The sequence below is a fragment of the Cupressus sempervirens genome, chromosome 11, assembly GCF_028749045.1.
Source record: "Cupressus sempervirens isolate cs-2001-9-10 chromosome 11, ASM2874904v1, whole genome shotgun sequence".
In the NCBI taxonomy this organism is placed as follows: domain Eukaryota; kingdom Viridiplantae; phylum Streptophyta; class Pinopsida; order Cupressales; family Cupressaceae; genus Cupressus; species Cupressus sempervirens.
In genome coordinates this window covers 262,771,812-262,790,347 of record NC_143128.1, presented here as the reverse complement: position 1 = coordinate 262,790,347, position 18,536 = coordinate 262,771,812, and the positions used below count along the sequence as shown (strand labels likewise).

At 38.0% G+C, this 18,536-nt stretch overlaps 1 protein-coding gene across 1 annotated transcript; it reads left to right on the top strand.

The window, feature by feature from the left end:
- Nucleotides 1-738: 738 nt before the first annotated feature.
- On the top strand, nt 739-18,122 carry LOC149529140 (triacylglycerol lipase SDP1-like). Its single transcript, XM_089808792.1, has 4 exons — nt 739-1,747; nt 3,302-4,171; nt 15,975-16,118; nt 16,242-18,122. Exons 1-4 carry the CDS (start codon nt 1,193-1,195, stop codon nt 17,655-17,657), a joined length of 2,985 nt encoding a protein of 994 aa, XP_089664918.1. The 5' UTR covers nt 739-1,192; the 3' UTR covers nt 17,658-18,122.
- Nucleotides 18,123-18,536: the final 414 nt, after the last annotated feature.

Sequence of the window (18,536 nt, the reverse complement as noted above, 5' to 3'; positions counted from 1 at the left end):
CACTCTTAAATTGATAAAACAATAAAGTAAAATAGAATGGTAAAACACTTAGCAGTTGAAGGAATAAGAGATTCCACGCATCTTGGTTTCCCAAATTTTGTTTAGCTCTTTTGATGTTAGTGCCATTTGATGGAATTTGTCTAATTTTTGAAGAAAAAAATTATTTCCTATTTGATGATTCTAATTACTTATTTTGAAAATAAAATAAAAAATTCACACTAAGATCATAATTTAGTCTTAAAGTCTACAATCTTGACTGGTTTTGTGCTGATCTTGAATTTTATTTCCACAAATTTGCGATAAATTCATTATTATGATCTATATAAAAGCATGTTTTCCCAAGTGATATGAATGCTCAAGAGCTTTAGCACTCTAAATTCTTGTCATGAACGTAAAGAACCTTACTAGCTCTTCCAAAAATGTTTCATCCAAATAGATCTCTATTTTTTAATACCGAGTTTGAATGAAACTCCACTAAAATGAAACATCATAAATATATTTTAGATAGCTAATGACCACTGGAATAAATGATAAAACTTACTTTATGCTCCTTTTTACGTATCTTGGACCCACTCATTGCACACCAAGGTATAATTAGAGAATAAAGAAAACATCATTAAAATGAAAGGAACCATAGATTCCTTTTATAATTAATATCAGAGACTTAGAAAGAAGAAAACATTTCAATACTTTTAACAGCGTCTAAATATTGAGTATACGATTCATCAACCCTAAATTATCCTTTGAGCTAAAATTTCAGCTGCTATACCCTCCGAAAAAAATAACCGGATTGCCCCCAAAGCGAGAGCCGATTTCGGCGGAGAGGCATGGTAATGGATAAAAATTGGACCCACAATACCAAAGATATCACTGAAAACCAACAAAATTCAAAGCTGGCGTGGCGTGAGAGAAGTTGCAGGTGACAAATGCGGGGTGGAAAAGATGAAAAACCCGAACTTTGAATTATTTTGGACGCTTTTCACCTCAAATCGTGGATAGACACAAACACGCAAAAACACGTGCTATCATGTCATTATCAGAACAAATAAACACAGCCCGCAACATAATTAGTAGGAATTGCCAAAAATTCCAGAAGTTGGGATGTATACACAATGTATATATGCCCACACATACCCAATGTAGATATGTCCATGCGCTTCTGCACCTGTGAGAAAATAGGCATCAAGGAACAATGGAGATCAGTAGCGAGGCCAAAGTGGATTCATTTATAATCGGGCCAAATACCCTGGTGGGTAGAACAATTGCTCTCAGAATTCTGTTTTGCAGATCTTTTGGAAAAATTTGCCAAGGGGCTTTGATCCTTGTAGCGTATTATTATCGTAAGTTTAGAAAGGTTTTGGCCCCGGTTTTATCTTGGTTGAATCCCAGAAACCCCCAGGTTTGGTTGCCCTTAGTATTATGCGTTGCAATTTTTTTGAAGCGGCATACGGATGTGAAAGCCAAGGCCAGATCCGCATATCGGCGCAAGTTTTGGAGAAATCTGATGCGAAATGCGCTTACTTATGACGAGTGGTCACATGCTGCTAAGATGCTGGAGAAAGAGAGCTATTCGAAGAAAAATGAGGCTGATTTTTATGATGAGGAGCTGGTGAGGAATAAGTTCCGGGAGCTTGTGCAGCGGCGGCAGGAAGGAGGCCTGCGGGATATAATATTTTGCCTCAGAGCTGATCTGGTCCGAAATCTCGGAAATATGTGTAATCCGCAACTTCATAAGGCCAGATTGCAGGTTGGAAATGTTTGACTTAATCCAAATTGGTTTACATTTTAAATGTTTAGCCTCTTGAAAATTTATAGATCTTTTAAATTTTTCAAAAATTCGGTGAAGATTTAGAGGAAATTTTGTTTCTCATGAACTGCCTTAAAATTACTCCGTACTTAACGCCTGAACAATTCGTTATTTATAATTTCTTCGCTAATCCCCACAAGATTAATTTTGAACATATTTTGTGCAAACGCTATAATTTTTCCAAAATATATGCAAAAATGAACTTTTCTATACCTGATTTGCACAAGGCCCGTTTCAGCTAGTGACCCTCGTTTTAATAATATTGAATTCTAAGCATTTCTTTTGTAAATGGAACTCCCTCAGTTGAATACGATATAGAATTTATTTCTGTAAGATTTTTAACTGCGAATACGATATAGAATTTATTTCTGTAAGATTTTTAACTGCGAATACGATGTAGAATTTATTTCTGTAAGATTTTTAACTGCATAGCTTATTTAGTACTCAACTGATGATTTGATTACCTTTTTACTCTAGTAGTCATATCTTCTGTGACTTCTCAATTTTATGATAATAATCAGAAGTGGCAAAGCGAGCACAAATCACACAAGCGCCTCTTAATGGTGTTTGTGGCGCAGTGAAGGGAATTCTTGCCAGAGTCATGGCAAAGATTTATTGTATGTGTGGTGCTTATTAACTAGTTGCTAAAGTTTTTGTTCATCGAATACCAAAATTCCAGGTAACTCAGAGAATGAATGAATGAATGAATGGTTTTTAATGACGTCCACGAGACCAGAGCAGTCTAGGGACCAAAGAGCAACTGCACTAGATAACTTCCGAATTCCTTTCCATTTCTAATATTTTGGTATGTATCTAAACCAAAAAACCAGCAGTCTGCTTTATCTTATCCCCTTCAAATAAGCTATGCATGTTGTCTGCCTTCAAGATGACATCATAGAGAGATCGGATGTTTTTGTAGGCCGCTTACTCATTCAAAAGCTTACTCATTCATACAAAATTATATTTGTTGTAAACGAGTAAGCGATATCTTCTCTGAGTAAAACAAAAGCTTTCATTTCCCAACATTAAGATAAATTGTTTGGAATCTTTTAAATTCTGGCTTAAGGATGAACTTTATATTGTCCTTAGTTAGCTCTACAAATTGAGGTGAATATGTTTTTGGTTCTTTACAAAATTTTGGCAAATGTTTAAGAAAAATTGTTTTCTAGAATTCGGTTAACAATTGTACAAACTTTTGAGACAATTTTAAAGAATTCTATTGATTTATATTATTTTTTCACATATTCTCCTGGTTTGCTTGAGAATTTAAGTATTTGGGCAAAAAAATGGCTGAATTAACAAAGATATTTGCATTGCCAAAATTAAGATGAATATATTATCATTTGAATTTTCAATAGTTTTTGACTTTTAGATTTAACTATAGAACAATCTTCCCACATTTGTTTCTGAGAAATTTTGATAACATTATTTGAATTTTCTATAAGTTGGTTTGCAAGTACCGGCCACTAAATTTTCTCCTTTTTCTTGTTGCAGGTACCAAAGCTGATTAAAGAATATATAGATGAGGTCTCAATGCAGTTGAGGATGGTGTGTGATTGGGACTCAGAGGAATTAGTGCTGGAAGAAAAGCTTGCATTTATGCATGAAACAAGGCATGCCTTTGGCCGGACAGCATTATTGCTCAGTGGGGGTGCTTCTCTTGGGGCCTTTCATGTTGGTGTTGTGAAAACCCTAATAGATAACAGGCTTCTGCCAAGGGTTGTGGCGGGTGCAAGTGTAGGATCGATCATGTGCTCTGTTGTTGCCACCCGGACATGGCCAGAATTGCAGAGCTTTTTTGAGGACTCATTGCCGTCTCTCAGATTCTTTGATCAGTTAGGTGGCATATTTGCCATTGTTAGAAGGATACTTACCTTGGGTGCTGTGCATGAGACCAGGCAGTTGCAGAGGATTTTGAGGACCTTGACATCTAATATGACCTTTCAGGAAGCCTATGATAGGACTGGTAGGGTATTGGGGATTTCTGTGTGTTCTCCCAGGAAGCACGAACCTCCTAGGTGCCTTAATTACCTTACTTCCCCACATGTTGTGATATGGAGTGCAGTAACTGCTTCTTGTGCTTTCCCGGGGCTGTTTCAGGCTCAGCAGCTGATGGCCAAGGATAGGAATGGTGAGCTTGTGCCATACCATACCCCCTTTCAGGTTGGTCCTGACGAGTCATCATCGGGCATTGGGATGCGAAAGTGGAGAGATGGAAGCCTTGAGAGTGATCTTCCCATGATGCAGCTCAAGGAGCTGTTCAATGTCAACCACTTTATTGTTAGTCAGGCCAATCCTCATATTGCACCACTGTTGAGACTCAAGGAGCTCATTAGAGCATATGGAGGAGATTTTGCAGCCAAGGTATGTTCATATAAAGAAATTTTATATGTTGTTTTTCCCCCAATTGGCCAATCCTTAAATTTTTCCCAGAAATTAGAACCGCAAATAACTAACAAATAAATCTTCCTAAAAGTGTTTTATTTTTGTTCAAAGGTTTGCTTATCTGTCTTGTTCAGTTTTTCTTTTGATTTGCATAAAATGAATCATTTTCAGGTCAATGTTGATCAATGTTAACATTTGTGTATAATTTATAAATTATTGAGGAACTGTATGTGCAAAATAAATACCAACAAGCAACTATAATTATAAAATTGATGGGTAACGGCGCTTCATCCAACTTCTTCGAATTGTCACGAGGCCTCATGCAGGAGGATCCTATCTCTCCCATTCTTTTTGCTGTCATGGCAGAGTGTCTTGGTAGATTTTTTATTAAACTCAATGAATCTGGGATTATTCAAGGTCTGATGCCTTCATCTCATCCTCAAACTTGTTTCCATGAACAATTTGTGGATGATACCATTCTCATGGGGGTGGCTACTATCAAAGAGGCGAGAAACATTAAATATGCTTTAAATACTTATACAAGTGCAAGTGGACAACTTATCAATTCGGATAAATGCTCACTTTATTTTGTCAATACTCTGGAGCAAGGCCAGTAGAAAATCTCAAAAATTCTTGGCTGTTTTCTGTCTGTTCTTCCCTGATCCTATTTCAGTTTGCCCCTGGGTCTAAAACCCCCAGATTCTTTCTGGAATAATCTGATTAATAAATTCAATAAGAAAATGGTAGGTTGGAAAGGAAACCTTTTAAGCAAGGCTGGCAAAGTGCTCCTTAAAAAGCCTTCAAAATCTTCCAATCTGTGCTCTTAGCTTATTTGAAATACCGGCCAAATTTGTTGATATAATGGAAAGAATTCAGAAAAGATTAATCTGGTCTGGAGTGGAAGAAAAGAGGAGATTGCCATTGATTGTCTGGGATCAGCTTTGCAAACCTTAAAAACAAGGGGGACTTGAGATCAAGCCTATTAGGCTGCTTAATAAGGCCCTTCTAGCCAAACAAATCTGGAGGATGTATGGGGAGGAGAGGGAGTGGAATCTTATTTGGAAGAGAAAAAGTACCTTTTTTAATTCTCCATGTATAGAGGGTTTTTCAATTCTCCAGTGATTACAAATGGTTCTTTCATTTGGAATTCAGTCTAGGAAGTGAAGGCAATTGCTGAGAAAGGGAATAGGTGGAAACTAGGGAATGGCAGTAAAATCAGGTTTTGAGAAGATTGCTGGTTGCAGGAAGAGCCACTGGAAGCTAATCCTTATGACAGGGATATTATTTAGAGATGTAAATCAGCTTATGGTGAAAGGGTTGCTGATTACTGGAACAATGGATCTTGGGCTAGTTCAAATGTTTTTGATCCTAGTCTTCCAAATATCCAGATTACTCTCAATTCTAGCATTACAATATAAGAAATGATCACTATGATTCTTTGATCTGGGCTTTTAGCTCCAGTGGGAATTTCACTGTCTCTTCTGGATTGGCATCCTTCTTTGCTTTGGATGGGAATAATCCCCCTTGGGTCTCCTGCTGGTATAAAGGTCTCATCCCTAAAATCGAGATTTTTTATTGGTTATACAAAATAAAATCCTCACCATTGATAACCTGCGCAAGAGTGGTTTTTGTATTATTAATTGATGTTTTCTTTGTAAGAATGACTTGGAGTTGGTGTATTCCCTTTCTTCCAGTGTCCTTTTGCCTTGGAAGTGTGGGGACAAATACTTAGTGGATGGACCTGTCTTGGGTGTTTCCTGGAAATGTTAGACACCCAATACGGACCCAAAGAAGGCATGGTCATTGGTTGCTCCCCATATCTGTTGGAATATTTGGAAGGAACACAACAACAGGGTTTCTAGGGAAAGAGAGGCCTTATTGTGGGTGATTGGCAGAAAGACTGTAAGGTCCATCAAAGAGAATTACTTTGCAATTAAAAAAGAAGTTGATCTCAAAGAAGATGTTTATGATCCCAATTCATTATTTAATCTAAATTTCAAGGGGAAGAATAAGAAAGACAGAGGATATGATTTGGGCCGCTCTGCCTGACGGATGGTTAAAGGCTAACTTTGATGGTACTGCTAAAGGTAATTCAGGTCAAGTTGGTTGTGGAGGGTGTTTGGATTAAAGAGACAGAATTAACAGTTACATGCAAATATAACCAATATCAAAAAATAATAAACTACACATAAGAGAACACAAGACACAAAGATAAATTGGCTCAACCAATCCTAGGGCTATGTCCAACAAACAATGATACATCCACCAAACAACAAGTCCAATATTCTTATTATCCAGTGATTACAACTTGATTACAATCTGTAATCCCTTACAACTCAATACTGCCGCAAGAAGCTACAATCTCATCATGCATTAGGAAATCTCTAACTCTAAGCCATTTTTATACAAGTTTTTTGCCGCTTAAAAAATTAGGGCTAGATTAAGTCGTTCAATAGAAAAATAGCAGCTGATTCCTCATACAATAATAAAGTCGGTTAAGCTTTCGGGAGCAACCTTGCAAGGGGCACTGCCCCTTGACCCCGTCTTGCGGGCGTTGCCCCCAAACCCTGGTAGAAATAATTTGGAAGGAAATTGCACTGAATAAAGTGGGAAAAATTAACCTTAGTCTGATTAGGCTCCACATCACAACAGAGGGGTGATTGGAGACATGAATGGAAATTGTATTGATGCTGTGGCTGTCCTGTTGGGGATGCAAACTAGCCACATGGTTGAGGCAACTGAAGCTCTCCATGTCATTAAACTTGCAAAATGTCTTGATTGCTGCAATCTTGGGTCAAAGACGACTCAAATAATATAGTTAGATGCTTACATGGCAAGAATAAAGCCTCGTGGACTATTGAACCTATCATTAAGGAGGTGGAGGCCATTCTTTCCACCTTCAACAAGATGTTTATTTCCCATGCATTTCATGAAACTAACAAAGTGGTTGACTGTATTTGTCAACCTAGCTATGATGAGTAAAATCATCATGACTTGGCAAGGCAGTATTAATAAAGATAGCAAAGTACGGAGATAATAAAAACTGACTTGACACATAGCTATTGGAAAGTTTTTTTGTAAAGATGGAAATGATATTTATGTTAGGGAAAGCATCATTATTAATTAGGGCAAGTACAGAAAAGTGTTTTTTATTAATGCCACACACTCTTGCTGGTTTTTATTTTAAATTCTTGTTCTTTGGTGGAATTGGAAAAGCTATCTGGGTCTGCACATTGCTCATATCACCATGGGAGGGAAACCAAAGAGACATGAGCCGGATTCATGCAAACAGTGGAAAGATAAGGAGGAGGTGTGGATGCAACTTGAAAAAAGTAAAGTTACCACTTACCTGGAACACCTTCACGGTTTCAATAGGGAGGTAACTTCTGAATTTTTTAATGGCTGGAATGGTGATACTGTAAAAATGTATGGTTTGAAAAAAGTGAAGTTACCACTTACCTGGAACACCTTCACGGTTTCAATAGGGAGTTAACTTCTGAATTTTTTAATGGCTGGAATGGTGATACTGTAAAAATGTATGGTTTTAGTGTGGAGCTCAATGTTGACTTTATTTCTGAGATTACTGGTCTTCCTTGCATTGGGAGGGAATTCTTTAAAGAGAGGAAGGTTCTAATACTCTAGTGTGTAAATTTCGTAAAACTAGTGAGGAGGAGGAATTTTCTGTGAAGGTTGGGGATTACTACAATATAGAACAGATTAAATCCATTTGGAAATCAGTCCTCACTTGCATCATGGCTTACTTCACTCTTGATGGGAGATATTCTAGAGTCCACAATTATCATATTGCTCTGCTTAACCATTTCCTTCATAAAGATAGGGTGTCCTTCCCCTTCTTTCTGCTCAAATCTATGCATAAAAGTTTGGTTAAATACAATCTATACATGGGGACGTGTCCACCCCCTTTTGCCCCACGTCTTGGAGACTTGGACACACCAGGGACTTGGGGAGAATTCCCTCCCAATGCAACGAAGACCAGTAATCTCAGAAATAAAGTGAACATTGAGCTCCACACTAAAACCATATTCTGCCACCTCCATTGAGGATGGGGGACATCCTGATGTTGACTATTTGCTGAGTTGACTATTTATGTTCAATGTTCGATGTTCCAATTCAATCCAATGTTCAAGTATTCACTCTTGTACATCTTTATATCTTATATTTCAATACATCTTTTCATGACTAGCATTTAAAGTACCATATACACGCGCGCGCGTGCACTCACACACACACACACACCCTCCTGTACCCCCCCACAGTCTCCCCGCCGTCCCCAAATTAAGGCCCCTTTGTCCCCCTGTCCCGGAAACTTGTCCTCCTGTTCTGCCGCCCCCCCTGTCCCCTAGGGTGGTGTAACTATGTTAAATACAGAAAGAAATCTAACAAGCCTGTTTTATACAAAGGCCTTATTCTCCTTATCTCTGACTACTGCAAATCGAGGACTCCCAACCTTGTGATTAAGGACCCAAAATGCAAGAGGAAAGCCGAGGGGGAGGGACCTGTTGAGGCAGTTAGGAAGAGCCCTTGGGATAAAGATATTAAGAGGTCTCCTCTTAGTCTTCATAAGCAATTTGATAAGGAGAAGGGCATTGATGATGAGAGTCTCCTCGTAGCCTTCATAAGTCTGAGAAGAATGTGACTGTCGCTGCTTGATGGAAGCCAAAAGTGTGGAAACTGAGGATGAAGATATTTCCTCTGTAGATTCCAGAAAGGAGAAAAATGCCCTTGCATCAAACTCTGAGAAGGATGAAGATAAAGCACCAATGTAGATAGAGGACAAACCTTTGCCTATGGAGGATCAGGAGATGGTGGGAAACCAGGAGAATAATAACAAGAATGCTACTGATAATCAGAAGAAAAATATTGATGACGAAGTTCAACAATGTGGGATTGATGAGAGTCCTATTACCAATATTGCAGGCTACCCTAGCTCTGGTTCAACTGCGGGTCCTTCCAACCCTAATATTTTCCCTGCTCATAAAGAGCTCGAGGTCGGGAGGAAAAAGGATTCTAGCAGAGTATGGAGATTTCAGGGGATAACCAGCGGGTTCCTCTGGAGTTCCTCCATAAGGCTACAATTAAGGCCGACCACTCTCTTGCACTGGACAACTGGATCTGCATCGAAATTCATAACCTCAATGCTAAGGTGGTAAGTCTGTAGACCCAACTTGAAAATGAGATTCAGGCTAGAAAGAGTTTAGAAGACAAGGTTGGTCAGATCCTGGAGAAGATTAAATCTTACGAAGACAATTTGAAGGACACTGTTCGTAGCAGTGAGGAGAAGATGAATGTGGTCACTCATAAGCTCAAGAAGGTGTCGGGAAGCTTGGAGTAGAAAGATGAGAACCAAGAAGCCAGTTAGAGTGGTTTGGAGAAGGCTGAAGCTGCTGCTATGGAGGGACCTAGCAAATGCACGTGAGCGAACATGAGGAAGACTACCCCTGTTTCCTTCAAGGCCATTCAGACTCTGAATGTTTCTGTGGAGGAAGTTACAGTCATCGAGAAGCAAGCAGCTAAAGCTCTTTAGGAGCTGGCATAGGTTTCTGGTTGTCTCTGGTTTTATGTCATGTTTTGTCTATGTGTGCTTCTGGGTCTGGTTTAGGGCATTGGTTGGATCTGCTGGTTGTGTCCGTGCCAGCAGTGTTTTTTTTTGGTAATCGTCATTGAACATCTATTATAATCTCTGTTACCGAGTTCAGACCCGGCTGCTTGGGTTCACAGCGAGTCTGGGCAGGGTCTGGATTTGGGACTGTGGGTTGGTCTGGATCCGCGCTGAAGAGTAAAACTGAGCAAAATCTCCACTTTTGTTTTTGTTTTTCAGTCCGAGGTACTTATAACAGAAGTAAGAAATGAATGTAGCAGCATTCTGAGTATGTCAGATTAATTTATGAACATTATCAGTTTGCTGCCGCAAGTTTATGGCGATTCTATGTGAAGTGACAATAGACAGACAGCAACAGTAGTCATTATTCTGATTTCTGAGGGACCACATATTTGTAAAATTCTGAGATTTGAAGTGTTCAGTTTTTAGCAGTTTTCTTGTAAACTTCCAATGCTATAAAATTTAATACTTCTGATTTAAAATCAGTGATGGGTTGTCCTATATTTGTGACATCCTTATGGTTGGCGTCTCAAGGATGCTAGGTTGCTTCTCAGGTTCTAGAAAATAGTTTGCATGCTATGTTGGGTCATACAATGGAATGACTTAGTTTTGCAATTATGCACATTCTCTAATTCTTTTGTATATATAATGCGTGCGCGCACACGAGCACACACACACACACACACACACACACATACACACTCTCACGAAGCCACCTACAAACTCAAATAGGAGTTATTTTTTGGCCTGAACCCCCAAACTCAAACCCGAATTCGTCCCTGAACCCGAATTGGTAACTTAGATTATAATGTTTTGTAAGGGGTTTCGGGTTCCCCTCTAAAACCTGTTTTTAGTATTTACCTAAACTATAATTATAATATTGCATCTAGGAGAGGATATCAGTATGTGCCAGGCTAAGTGGTATCTATGTAATGAAATGAAGCAGTGAAATATTAAGTACAATATATATCTCAAGGGGGGGGGGGGGGTGGTCAAGGAATACATCTCTGCATAAACAAAATCATGGTGCTTACACTTATCAACTGAGATAGCAGTCACACATAAACGGCAATCAGGGCTTGTAGTATTCTCTAAGGATCCCTTGGAAGTTTGGACAAGATAAAACCTTGTTAAATTTAATCTGTAGATCTTAAGAAGGTGTCTGGCAGCTTGGAGAAGAAAGATGAGAACTAGGTTGCCAGAAAGAGAGGTTTGAAGAAGAAGGCTAATGCTGCTGCTATGGAGGGGACCTGGCAAACAGATGGGAGCGAGCTTGAGGAAGACTAGTCCTGTTTCTTCCAAGGCCATTTAGATTCTGAAAGATTTTGTGGTGGAAGTTACTGTCATTGAGAAGCAAGCAGCTAAAGCTCTTAAGGAGCTGGCTTAGGTTTCTGGTTATCTCTGGTTCTGTGTCCTGTTTTGTCTCTGTGTGCTTCGGGTGTCGGCTTTGGGTGTTGGTTGGGTCTGCTGGTTGTGTCTGTGCCAACAGTGTTTTGTTTTGGTTATCTTCATTGAACATTTATTGTAATGTTTTGTAAGGGGTTTTTTGGGTTCCCCTCTAAAACCTGTTTTTGCCTTAATCCAAAACTATAATTATAATATTGTATCTAGGAGAGGTTATCATTAAGTGCCAGGCTGAGTGGTATCTATGTAATGAATCAAAGCAATTTAATATTACATTAAGTACAATATGTATTTCAAAGGAGGGTCGTCAAGGAATCCATCTCTGCATAAACAAAATCATGGTGCTTACACTATCAGCGGAGATAGCATAGCCACACATAAACATTGATCTGGGCTTGTAGTATTCTCCAAGGATTGCTTAAAAGTTTGGACAAGATAGAAACCTTGTTAAATATAACTCATAGATCTCACTAGCTATCAATTAAATGGCCTTTTGGATAGAAGGAAAACCTTGCCAGATCACATCATTGAGTGGATTTTACATGCACTGTGATGACAACTTTGGACTCCACAGAAATACGCTGCCAGCACAGTTGGATTCCTGGTCTTTGCCTGTACCAAAGCTAGAAATTGCAATGAGTTCATTGAATTTGGAGCTACAGTGACTGCCTAATTCAGCTTATTATAAACACTCACTTAGCAAATACCTCTAAGTTTATGTATTTTGACATGATATATGTCTGCATAACTGAGATCAAATAACTTTTAGATATATTTAAACTTTTCATTTGAGAAAAGCATAAAAAATCTTTGGCATGGCTATATGATAGGCAACATGATCCCTGTGTAGATCATCACTGAATGCTGGAAGGTAATGGAATTTTGACATAGTATTTGTCTATTTACATTCAATTTTGGCACAAGAGAAGTGAATTAATCCCAATGCCGATGTAGATATCTTGTTCCAAAGAATGCTTTTGCATATCCATCCATCAAGGTTGTTAGGTTTTGAACAGGGATTGCAAATAGCAAAGGACAGATAATCATAAAACACATAACACCAGAGATACCCTGGGAAAATTCTTCTACTCCAGGGAAAAACCCAGCCACACCAAAAGATCTTTTTTATTGAAGAATCAATGGAAGTCAAAACAAAGCTCACATGCTTTATTGTGGAATGAATCCTTCACTGAGATCGTAAACACTTAACAATTATTCACAGAAAGTACTGAAAAACAGAATGCCTTTCTTCACACACTATATATATCATACACAACAGAATAATACACATATAATCACTGAGGTAATATCAACAAAAAAAGTCTCAGTAAAATTTCAGAAGTTGCACAGTCTTCCCAACAGCTTAGATGATACTATCTTTTCAGAAGAATTATAATCAATAACCAGAAAATGGCTTCTACAAAAATAACCAAAAAAACTCATGCTTCACCGAGGAATACACATAAATTATAGGATAACCAAAAGACAACGAAAACTCCCATTCGTTTGCACTCCAAGCAGCATGAACATGAACAGTTGATGGTTACGCATATATTAATTGTTGTGGCACAAGTAAATATGGTGGCAAGAATCAACTGCAGATACAGAAATGGGCCAACTCATTAATAAATTAAGATGTTCCATTGAATAGACACGGGGCACAAGCATAAAACATGGTGCCATATCAGAACTCCAAAGACGGAATCCCCAAAAACTACATGCCGTGAAGAATAAAATATACGATGTAATCAGAAAACTCTGCCAACTGCTAGGCGGCGAGAATTAATTGTCTAAAGTTTAAGACGACTTGAACAGTCACAAAATAACACTCCAGGTTCACAGCAGTGTCTCTAAGATTTCCAGTAGATACAAACAAGAAACTCATCAAATTCCAAGTGCTATGCAAACATAAAACTTTCCATTCTGAATATTGACATAAAAAATAGAGAATATAGCAATTTGACTGTCATTACAATAGGTGGAATAACTTCCACCGACCAACTCTTTGCAAGTTACTTCAAGACATTTCAATTGTCAACTGTAGATGAAGAAGACTTAATACTGTTCGTAGGCTATCACCAGAAGTTGTGACTCTTCAAATAGATGTAACCGATGATTAGAAAGATCCTTCGCAGTCTGATAAGAAATAGTGGAAGCAGAAAATAATCAACACAGTTGATTGAACCAAGAAAGGATGGCTTCAGTCCAGCAAGTGAAAATACTCTGAGAAACCTTAGCTGATCACAAAGGTGAGAATGATCTCCCATGCAGCTACAAAACACTAACAAAGGTTTCCAATGTCTGCATCTCATTTGTAATCAGACCTTCCTTAATGTTGTGGAAGGCTTTCACAGGCATTTTAATTAGAATTTCAAGTGGCGATTGCAGTTTTCAAGGGCATTTCCTCTGAATGTTTTTCCTTTACCACCAAATGCTTAGAGGTGCATATGTGCTAAGTGGATACCCCTGCCTCGTAGTTATGTCTCATATACATGAGGAAATGAGAATTCTAGTGGTTTATGGGGGTCATCGTGAGATAGCTTTAAGTGCATGAGTCAAATCTCACAAAATACTTAATTTTAATACAGATGCCCAGGAAAGCAGCTCTAAGGAATTTAACATATGTATACGTGGTTGGTTTGTGCTAAACTCTCACTATTTAGAATTGGAAGATAAGGATGATGTATAAGGCAGTACATGCTCCAAAAGCTTCACCAATGAGGAAAGTATCTAAGGTGTGAAGAGCTTAAAGTAGTGATCACATTCACCATTCCTACCTCAAACATTTTTATAGACCATCTAACAAACAGAGGGTGTTAACTAATACAAAACATATTGTGCCAATTCGGAATGGCTACTTAGCTGTCATATATCTACATTTTCTCTTTATGCCCACCAGTCATCTCGTACATGTAGCACACAACCAATTATTACTTCATGTAAAGAGCAGCAGCTCGCAAGTATGTGCACCATTTATAAGCTGACATTTGAATCTTATCCATATAATTGCTTGCAATATTTACAGTCTTTTTCTCATTCTGGAATCCTTCCATAAAGATGGAAGGTGACATATAAATACTGTATGTGTATTTTGAATGTTGTTGTGCATACATTTAAAGTTTAAACACACAGCTAAAAAATAGTCATAGACTCGTATCCATTTCATATCAGGGTAGGCAATAAAGTATTATTGGTAATTTTTAAGTTTTGTTCCCTTTCTTCTTCAAAATCATGTAATACAGCTAAGAATGGAACTGAGAAGCAAATAAGCTTTGCTAGGATGGATTATATAGCAGTTTTAAACTTATTATTTTTTCCACAAAATTATAGTTACCTGGTTAATGACTAAAATCAAATTTTCTCTTCAAAAACTATTGAAGATGTATTTGTTACCTTATTAAACTTAGGCATTTGCAGGTTACTACATCCTTAAATATTTTTTTAAAAGTTGTACAGAAAACGTATTTACAGCTTTGGTTTCAAGACACATTTGGTTTTAGTTTTCTATTTATTGGTGTACCAATATTTTTGCAGTGCTTGGTTTTTAACTTTTCTGACAAGCATTCAGGGTCAGCAGAATGCACAACAGTATTATGCATGTTTAGAAACCAAAACTTTTGAAGTTAGATTTAGTTGTACCATTTGCACTGTTGTACTTTGTTTTTGTGCCTATAATTGATATTTTTTTGTTGCACCTTGATTTATGAGGTTATGTTATTCTTCAAGTTTGACTACTAAGCAAAGCAGGTCTTCCTTGATTGTAGCACTTGCTAAGTGATACTGGCTTGGATTGGCTCTTTTTTTTGCTTGTAGTGCATTCTTCAAGACACCCTTTGGTTTTTTAAAATATTTTTTTTCGTCTTTCCAAAGTTCTAGGGAACGTGTCAATTGTGGGGTAAATATGATCAAGCTACTAAGCTGACATTGATTATGCATTTGTATGGACCTTACAGCCTAGCACTCACAATTTCCTAAGTATATGTTCTAGATAGATGGTGATTGGCACCTCTTAGCGCATGTTAGGTTGGGATTAATATTGTTCTGTACTAGTTCACACCCCCAAGGAGTTTCTTTTTATCTGATTATTGCACATATATGTCATGGTCCTCATGCTACAGCTCCTGTTATATAATAATATGGAGTATAGCTTCCATTATTTTGTAATCACTTCCTTGTGGTTGCACTGGTCTCTATTCAAAGTTACTTATTCTGCTATGAATAATGAGACATGCCCTGAGGGTGGCAACATATTTATCCTGTGCTAATGTGGTTGCACTGGTCTCTATTCAAAGTTACTTATTCTGCTATGAATAATGAGACATGCCCTGAGGATGGCAACATATTAATCCTGTGCTATATTTGTGTCATGAGGAGCAGGGTTATGGAGTAAGAAACTAATGATATGGATGTTTTTTGTTTTGGTGTTTTGGGGTATTATAGAAGTTTTGAACTTAACACCATCCAGTTGTCTACAACATGGACTTTGACATTAAACCAGGCGAATTTGGCAAGATGAATTCTATTTATGCATATGTTTCCATTTTGTATAACATGAATGGCAAATAATAGGGGGCTATAATGGCTTTCTGATGACTCTGGGTACCGTTCTGAGAAGATAAAAAGAATGTCTAATATATTTTTATCTTGGAAACATTGTCATCTGTTTTTCGGTTTAGTTGTATTCTTTTCTATAAATTTCTATAAATTTATAATTGATGTAGTAATAATTGAGATATTTATTGTTTCTGTTTTTTTCAGCTGGCCCATTTAGCTGAGATGGAGGTTAAGCATAGATGTAATCAGTTTCTTGAGCTTGGTTTTCCTTTGGGTGGCATAGCAAAACTTTTCTCGCAGGATTGGGAGGGTGATGTGACAGTTGTTATGCCTGCTACTATTGCACAGGTATATCATGTGTGGCTTTTGTAGTATCTTTATGTATATCATGTATGGCTTTTGTAGTATCTTGACATGATGACATTTGTCTCTACTAATATGGAGTTGGCACAACTTTTCTTTTTCTTTCAGTTTGCCAAAATCATACAAAATCCATCTCAAGTAGAGCTTCAAAAAGCTATCAATCAAGGGAGACGATGCACTTGGGAAAAACTCTCTGTAATCAAGGCCAATTGTGGAATTGAACTTGTATTGGATGAGTGTGTTTCTTTTCTGAACCATATGCGCAGGGTTAAAAAAAATGCAGAAAGAGCTGCCTCACAAGTAATGGGAAACTCTATGAGGTTCAATGCAGCAAAAAGAATTCCTTCTTGGAATTGCATGGCACGTGAGAGCTCGTGGGGCTCACTTGATGAAGATGGTCTTGTGGAAGCTGCAGCTCATCCTGGAGGGCCATGGGGGGGACCATCTGGGCGCCCTTTGAGGTTTTCTCGTAACACTTATGATGGAAGTGACAGTGAAAGTGAAAATATTGACATTAACACCTCCTGGACAAGAATTGGAGGTCCTTTGATGAGGACAGCATCTGCAACTAAGTTTATTCAGAGTTTTGATGTTGATCCAGAGCTCAACAAACAGTTGAACAGGGAGGAGGTTGAGGCTAATGATTCTTCTGAGAACCAGAAAGTGCTAGGATCACAAATCAATTCTTACCTCACCCAGTTATCAAGCCAGGATGTACCTTGTAACAACTGTAATAGTCAACATAGACAGAACTGGGACAGGTATTCAGACCCTACAGGCAGTCACTCTGTTTTGAATGATAGTGATACTGATGATCGATTTTGTTCATGTTATGAAACGAGGAGCTGGGGTAGTAGAATATCTGGCTCAACATCTAGAATTGCAGTTGCTGAAGGTGACTTGCTACAACCTGAAAGAAGTCCCAATGGGATTATATTTAATATTGTAAAGCGAGAGAATGTTTCCCTTGTTAATAGAGACTGTGATGTTGAATGTTATCAAGATGCACATGATGTTGGTATTGATGAATGTAGCCACATTGATAGCCCAGTTGGGGGGCTTGATGAAGATGACACAGTGACTGCCTCTGAATGTGGGGATGCAGACAGTAATTTGGATTCTGGGCGTATTAAAATTGTTAATAATGATTGTATGAATGTTATGGAAAACAACATGGACAGAGGAATTTCAGCTGGACTAAGTGAGGCCAGAAATGATACAACATATTCATCAGATGCAGATACTGGAGAAAGCACAAGAGAACTGATACCCTTAAACAAAAATAAGCTGGCAGATTTACCTTTACATGGGACTGTAATGGTGGGTATTCGACAATCAGAGGATGAGAATATGGGGTCTCAAGGGAAACTAATGACCAAGGGTTCTGCTGACAAGTCTACAGAGATAAGTATTGTCGGAGGTCTTCATTTATCACAAGATGAAATTTATGCTTCCAATGGGGAGGAGGGTGTGGAGTTCATTGACAAAGTTATTTTACCAACTAATGAAAAGGATGTCAGTTAGTTGACAACTAAACTCTGCTTCCTTTATGGACAGATTTTTTGGTTTGAGGAAACAACTTATACCTGTTCCAATTTGTACATTAAGTGTGGCATTGTAATACTTTCCCAGATGCTGCATATGTAAAAGCCGTCTTTGGACAGAGCAGCTGCACTCTAAGGGGTGCTGATATACCCCAATTGGAAGTTTGATCCCAGATTTTTGTGTCAAACAAGTTCAATGACCTTGCCACATACACTAGAGTGATCCTGTTGGGCAGTAATCCACTTGTCCATTATTTTGTATAAGATCACTCTAGAAAGAGAGCCGGTCCTTTTCTGGTAGTGTTTTTCTCTATTTTCCTCTCCAAATGGAGTTGCCAAAAGGTTTATATTGAAATATCTCCAAAGTTTATTGTTCCTTTTTGAAAAGGCATGATATTGTAACTTTAAACTATTGCATGAAAAGATATAGTATTAGCTTCTGCTATATACTGATTCATTTGCTTCATTAAGTGTTAGGTAAAAATTGTATACTTTGCGTTACATATCGTACTTTTCTTAGTTGTCTTGATGTGAGTTTGTTCCATTACAACTTGCATAATCAAATACTAGGTGTTTCAAGGAGAGACACCAATTACTCAATCCTCTCTTCATAAAAGGTCATCTCTCATGCCCCAAAGCTTGCAAAGTAAGATCATGAAATGACTTCAAGGTTCCTTCTTAATCGTGGACTTCACTCAGTTTTATGTTGTGATTTGCTGGTTATCACAAAGTGACTTACACTATTCATTCAATGGATATCAACTCTTGTACTTCTTAAGATTTTGCCCCAAAATGTGCAAAGAAAATATAGTTTTGATCTTCAAATCTTTCCACTTCTACCCAAACTTAAATTGGCTAA